Source organism: Trichechus manatus, unplaced genomic scaffold, assembly GCF_000243295.1.
Source record: "Trichechus manatus latirostris isolate Lorelei unplaced genomic scaffold, TriManLat1.0 scaffold00026, whole genome shotgun sequence".
NCBI classification, from domain to species: Eukaryota; Metazoa; Chordata; class Mammalia; order Sirenia; family Trichechidae; genus Trichechus; species Trichechus manatus.
In genome coordinates, this window is record NW_004443962.1 from 11593870 (window position 1) to 11600980 (window position 7111).

General features: G+C 39.1%; 1 protein-coding gene across 2 annotated transcripts in view; it reads right to left on the reverse strand.

The window, feature by feature from the left end:
- Window positions 1–818: 818 nt before the first annotated feature.
- The window catches only part of STXBP5L (syntaxin binding protein 5L), a 399309-nt gene continuing 393016 nt past the window's right edge, over window positions 819–7111 (reverse strand). The window contains exons 25-27 of one of the 2 annotated variants that reach the window (XM_004373644.3): window positions 4523–4634; window positions 2177–2397; window positions 819–1571 (exon numbers count right to left, since the gene is read on the reverse strand). In XM_004373644.3, coding sequence (XP_004373701.1) covers window positions 1530–1571; window positions 2177–2397; window positions 4523–4634 — 375 coding nt within the window. In that variant the 3' untranslated portion in view covers window positions 819–1529. The remainder of the gene's footprint in view (window positions 1572–2176; window positions 2398–4522; window positions 4635–7111) is intronic. The other variant, XM_004373645.2, reaches the window with a different exon arrangement.

Here is a 7111-nt window from a genome sequence, read left to right on the forward strand (position 1 = left end):
AGGATGGGTCTTGCATATACTCACTCTGTGACTTGACTTCCACAGTCATGGTCACTAGCTACAACCCGTGTCTGCACTTTGTTTTACCTTAGTGCTTCCCTTTGATTTATGACAGATATTTTTATTATGTTAAGTACATGTTCTTTTATTCCATTTTAAAAAGAGTTTTTAATAAGGAATAGGCATTTGGCATCTGTTGCCATAATCCCGTGGCTTTTATTATTTAGCCTAATGAGTGATAAAATAATTGATTTTGTGTTACTAAATTTCCCATCTATTTCTGTTATACATCATGATGACCAAAGCCACGACAGCTAAAAATGTCACTACATTTTATAAAGATTTTCAATACCAAGTACTGAACTGAAAAGTATTTCCTAATGAAAGCCCTTATTAATCAGAAATGTAATAATAAGTCAGAATCCCTTTCCCAAAACATTAACCGAGGCTTTACTGAATCATTCTAAAGAGAATGACCGGTTTGGTCTGTGAATGTCAGGCTGCTAGGAGCACCTTTGGATTGAAGACTCCACCGTGTCTGAACGATAATATAGTGTGTAATTGGCAGACAAGGATACAAATGGAGTTTTAAGAACATATCACTTTTGAAACTGAAACTAGGGTGTGTGAGATTTCACTTTTTGTGAAATCAGTTCTCAAAACTAACTCATTGTTCCTATAGTTTCCCCAAACCTATCATCGACTCCCCTGTAGAGTAAAAGTCAGGCTGAAAAAAATGCTATGAGGTGACCCAAACCTGCATGGTTTGTGACTAAAAATAGCAATTCATTTTGAAGGTGATAAAAATGAAAATAATTGTGTTGGGAATAATTTACTGTACTGGCAATACTTGCTTACCACCGAGAACCATGAATGATGTAAAATATCATGGAGAGAGAAGAACGTTAATCAGACTCCTGTCATAAGGTCAATAATGGCTTAGTCTTCTGTGTAAGGACAGTGACAGATGAGAAGAAAACTCTGGGCTTTGTTTGGTTGGTTTTCCTTTTCACTTGGGTGTGGCAAATATACTTGAAATGCACTGATATCTTCTAATGCAGATTTTTAAACTGTAGGGTATAGCCCAATTAATAAAAATAGTTTACCATAAATCTTTTTTTCTTCTGTCACAACATGCTTTTTTCTTTTCCTCTTAAGATGTTAATTTATCATGCAAAGATTTTTTTTTCATTAAGTGCATTAATGCTTTTGTTTGTACAGGATTTTTTTCAAACCAGGACTCCTCATAGTTCCTAAATGTAAATCCTTAGCTAACAACATGCCAAGATGATAGCTCCATTCCACGTGGGAAAAGGCAAATTCAGCCATATCTCAGGATTTTAACCAGGGTTCCAGCCTTTGGGTTGTACAGCGTCTCTGATCAGTCTCCCTTATGATAACTTCAGATGGACGGTAATGAAACATTTTATAGAAGAAATTGGCTTCTAGCAGTTGAATAGTGATGCTGGGAATAAATTTGGTTTCCCTGAATAATGGTTTCTCAAAGCAGTCACAGCTTCTTTAGAAGTTTAGAATTGGTACCATTTCTTATCCTTATATTTGAGCATTAACTGCAAAGAAAAAAAAAAGTCATCATAAAGTGTTTGAATAATCTTTAAAATTGTTAATCAAAGCAAGCCCACACTGAGCTAATCATACATATCTAGCAAATTTCAAAACTTATAAAATTGTGTGGCTTCCTTTATTCTGTGGGATAAAGTGCATATGAGAAAGATTTAAAAAAATAGCCAAGCAGTAAAGATTGAAAGGAAATGACTTTTAATGATTGAGACAAAATGGAGTGTGTATCCCAACCTACACTGCCCCTCACACCTTCTTGGGTAGATCACATAATCTACCTACCTATTTTTTAAGCAGCTGATACACAATAGAGGTCCAATGTATCAGAACCACTAGATAATTTTCATTTATATTATCCTCTAAGATAAAGAAGGAACATCATAGCGACCCTACAGGACAGAGCAGAACTGCCCCAGAGAGTTTCCAAGGAGCAGCTGGTGGATTCGAACTGCGACCTTTTGGTTAGCAGCTGTAGCTCTTAACCACTGCGCCACCAGGGCTCCATCAATATATTAGAGTATTTAAAAACGTAATATAAATGTTTAAGTAAAGTTACTACCATATGGAGGTGCCTATATTTACTTAGGTAACATACCTCATGTGCATGTTTGGAAAATGCTTCTGCGCTGGTCATCATGCCAGCAGTTTTCTCTTCCAGCTCCCCTAACCTCTGTCCTCTTTCATCAAGCGCGATCCGTGCACGGGTCAGCTCTCCGATCACCCCTCCAGCAGCACCTTTCATTCCTTCTATACCACCTGGTCCAGGGATGTGCTGGGCAAGGCTTCGGGATGCTCTTCCTGCGGAAGCTTCCCCAACTGAGAATTCAAGCCATAGCAATTTAAAACGTTTTGTCAGAAATTCATATAATCATTCAAGTATGTCACCAAAACAAAGTATTTATATTAAATTCTTCTGTCATAACTCTCATTAAAAGAGAGACATATTTGGTCCTGTCATATACATGTGTTTGGAGATGTTAGCACTTACCTAAGAAAAATGTATAAGAGACCGTAAGAGACATTGTTATCTATATGATATTACTATATGACTTTGTGGGGTTTTTTATGGGTTCTATATAATATGGTATAATTTTACATTATACAGGACCTCATCCAAACCAAAAACCAAACCAAGCTCATAGCCATCAAGTCTATCCTGACTCCTGGTGACAGTGTGTGCTGCAGAGTAGAACTGCGTTCTATAGGGTTTTCAAGGCTGTGAACTTTCAGAAGCAAATAGCCAGAACTTTATTCCAAGGGGCCTCTGGGTGAGTTTGACCACCAATTTTTTGGTTAGTAGTTCAGTACTTAACCGTTTGCGCCATCCAGGACTCCCATATGGCCTCATACATAAGCTTTGTTAGTGTCTATTCCAATCTCAGTCCTGATCTTTTGCTTAAGTTTCTGCCCAGATCTTCATTCCAACCTTTCTCTGCTCATCTCAATATTGGTCTTTGTAGGTCTCAGTTTTTCTTCCTTTTTTTTCTTTTTTGAAAAATTTCTACTCTCTCTTTCTTTGTATGTGTGTGTAAATACTAGAGAATGGGGTATATGCATGATGGATGTTAATATACCAAACCAAAAACCAAACTCACTGCCATGGAATCAATTTTGACTTATAGCGACCCCACAGGGTTCCTAAGGCCATAAATCTCCACGGAAGCAGACTGCCACATCTTTCTCCTGCAGAGCTGGTGGTGGTTTCGAACTGCTGACCTTTCAGTTAGCAGTTGATTGCTTTAATCACTGCACCACCAAGGCTCTTTATGTTAATATACATATGTTAAAATTCTGTACTTTATAAAAGACTAAAAATTTCTCCACTTAAATAAAGTTCAGTTTCATTTTTAATGAAGTAAAAAAATTTTATTGTAAAAAGGTTGTTTTGGCAGAAATTTAGTGAGCACTCACAAGGATGTAACATCAAGGTTGGAACCTATATTTTTTCCAATAATAGTTTTACTGAGATATAATTCAAATACCATACAATTAACCCTTTTAAAGTATACATTTTAATGGTTTTTACTGAATTGAGAGTTGTGCAACCATCACCACTATCTAATTTTAGAACATTTTCATCATCCCAAGAAGAAAGCCTGGATCTATTAGCAGTCACTCCCATTCCCCACTTCCTCCAGCTCCTGGCAACCACTAATGTACTTCCTATCTCTATGGATTTTCCTATTCTAGATATTTCATAAGTAGAATCATACAATATATGGCCTTTTGTGCCTGGATTTTTTCACTCAGCATGATGTTTTTAAGGTTCAGCCATGTTGTAGCTTGTATCAACGTCTTTTCTTTGTATGGCCAAATAATACCCCATTGTATGGAGGCACCTAGATCTTTCACACAGTTAAAAGTTCAAGAGAAAAGGAGCTTTGATCTTCAAGACTAAATGGTGGTGGAAGATCCTCGAAAACATATTCTCGTCTTCTCTCTGAAAATGTTCCCTAGTATCTTACTACTGGTTTTCCATTATCGTTTACGAGAGTATCACTGGTAGAACTTTATAGTAATTTATTTTGTAGTGTTTGCACTCTGAGTAAAGAATCTGTTTTCTAGCAATGGTTAAAGGCAAGCAGATTCAAATTTTTTTTTCAGGCTTTAATAAGCGAACATCATCACCCTTCCCTGAGGTATGATCTATGGGCAAGTGACACATTTATTAGTTTGCACATTATTTGTATGAGTTACATGTACCATTTTTGTTAAACTATTTCCTAATTTGAAGCAACCAATTTTATTCATATTTGGTAAGCAGGAATGATTTTCATGGTGTAAAAGAAGACAGCTGATCAAACTTAAAGATAAAAGCAAAAAGAACCTAGTGTAGAATTTGAGATGACATATTACATTAAGTTACACAGAGAGAGACAGAGAGAGAGAGAAACAGGTCTTCTATTTTGTGATACACTTTTATAACCAGGAGTTTACTCACAGAGTTCTTCTCTGTCAAATGTTTGTCCACTTCCACCAAACAATCCCTTGAGAAAGCCTCTGTTTTGAGCTTCTGGTGTTTCTATCGGAGTAAACAAATCTCCTAGCATGTCCTGTACCAAATTTAAAGCAAAACAAAATTATAAATAAATAAAAAGGTAACACTGCAGCATGTCAGAGCACATCATGGAAGGACACTTTGGTTTCCATATACTCTCCTGGGGATTTTCACTTTGCTCCCAATTCTGTCTCTGGCAGTTCTTTCCCCATCTCCTTTTAATTCCCTTCTTGAGTAACTAACATCCTAGAATTTTCACTTTCTGCCCTTTTCTCCCCTCTACAATTCAGAAACATGGGAAGCTAATATGTTTACCCTAGCATTAGTTTCCATCTATGTTCAGTGATTACCAATCTAGCCTTCTGATCCTTTTTCATTACCATAGCCTCTTTCCTATCTGGTTCCCTTCCCTGAAGCAAGCCGGCACTAACTATGAAACAGATAGCCCTTGATGGTACGTAGAAGAAGGTTGGTTCTATTTTCCTATCAGATAGAAAATTGTGAAACAGCTTAAGATAATCTAAATGATTCGGAATGGGCAGATACTGCATGGTGGAGTGCCATTGTTCTCAATATTCGGTGTGCCTTAGAATGACTGGAGGATCCTGTTACAAGTGCAGATGCCCAAGCTGCATCCCACACACACTAAATCAGATCTACACAGGTGTGCTCTGGTTACACAGGTGTGCTCTGGTTACACAGGTGTGCTCTGGTTACCTGTATTTTTATCTTGGTTTCCAGCTCTTTCTAAAGCAGACTAAGGTATGAGAACCACTGGAATGAGAGAAGGCATGGGAGAGAGAACTTTGATCAAGAATCAGCAGATGACTTCTGGGCAACATGGCACTATAGTCAGAAGGACCACACCATCCCTCCGCAGCAAAGATCAGAAAAACTAAGTCAAACAGAGTCACATGTCAATCCTGAAACCCTAAGCATCAAATGAAGAGATAAAGAACTCAGCCAAGCACTGAATGGAATAAGAAACTGACCAAGAACAGAGAGAGAGGAGAAATACATACAGAGGTCCCCTATCAGCTACAGCATCACGGATCCGCCATCTTGGACTCCTATCGGAGATCACCCAACAGGGGGTATGAGAAAGCAGCTTCACGGAGCTTCCAGCAGGAGACAGAACAACTGGTAACCAGCAATATAGGCTTTCCCACCCCCCACCCTTCTTCACTCCCACTTAACCTCCTCTGCTTCTTGCAGCCACAGTCTCTTGGCCAGGAGGCACCAGCTTCACCCCGGTGTTGCTTGGATTCCACTTGCATACACTAGCCAGCTCCCTGAGTGCCTTTTGTTGGCTGCTGGTGTTGCTTTTTTCTGCTTCTTTAGATTTCTTTCTTACCTCTCACCACCTCCCCCTCCTTTCTCTCAAATACCTGGCTCTGTGTACCATCTCTCCTTCTTCCTGAAAGGCTGCGAAACAGCACTCCACTGTGAAACTGCTTCCTGGCCCGTGCTGCCAGGCTGGTGGGACCCCTGGGGCTTTTTTGTTTGTTTGCTCTGATTTGTTCTGTTTTGATTTGTTTGTTTGTTTTCTTGGCTTGGGAGCCCCTTCTAGCCAGGCAGTACTGCACGGCTTGGAAGTTACTCCCTTACTCTGTGCAGATGCACAGGGACATCCCTGGGGGCATTTCTTTTTTTTTTGTTTGTGTCTTTGTTTTGTTTTCTTCTCTCTCTTTTTCCCTTTTTGTCTTTCTTCATTTCCAGTCTCTCAATTTATTCATTTTTTTCTTTTACCCTTTCTCTTTTTTTTTTCATTTTTGTTGTTCCCCATTTCTCAGTCTCTCATCTCTCCACTTCAATAGCAAGCTCCCTTAGCACTCTTTTTTGTTTGTGTGTATGTTTTTGGCTCCTGTTCCTCTCTTCTCTTGCTTATCTTTCCCATACCCATCTTAGCTCCACACATCACAATCTACCCCCTCCTTCCTGCCTACCTGCACCATGAGCTGAACACCACACTCCCAAACAGCATAGGCATGGCCTACTGGAATCTGCCCTGCACCGATTCCCAGTCTGCACTGTCAGCCCTGGTACGTGCCACAAAAAACCCATCCCAGCAACTCCCCTTCAGCTAGACCTGCCCTGGAGTACCATACCTAAGTGACTGACCCTGCCCATTGGAGAAGGAGGTGAAAAGTATCATGCCCACAGACGAGCAAACAACAAAGAATGCACAGCCTGCCTACTCAGACATAACCAAATAAAACAAAAAAGCAGGATGAAACAAACAAATCTACAATCAATAAACAAGGAAAATACCACTGAATGCCCCGAATACAGCAGAAAATATGAAAACTTTACAAAAACAGGACAAGATGGTTCCAGTAGGCATCCAAAGTAAAACACTAGATGACTTCCCAGAAGAAGAAAAGGCACTAGACCTAACTGATAGGGAATTCAAATCTCTAATATTCAGAATTACCCAAGAGTTGAAGCAAAAAGCAGACAAAAATGAGGAAAAAATAGACAAATTCATGGAAAATACAGACCAAAAAAATGGAAGAATTCAAGAACATAATA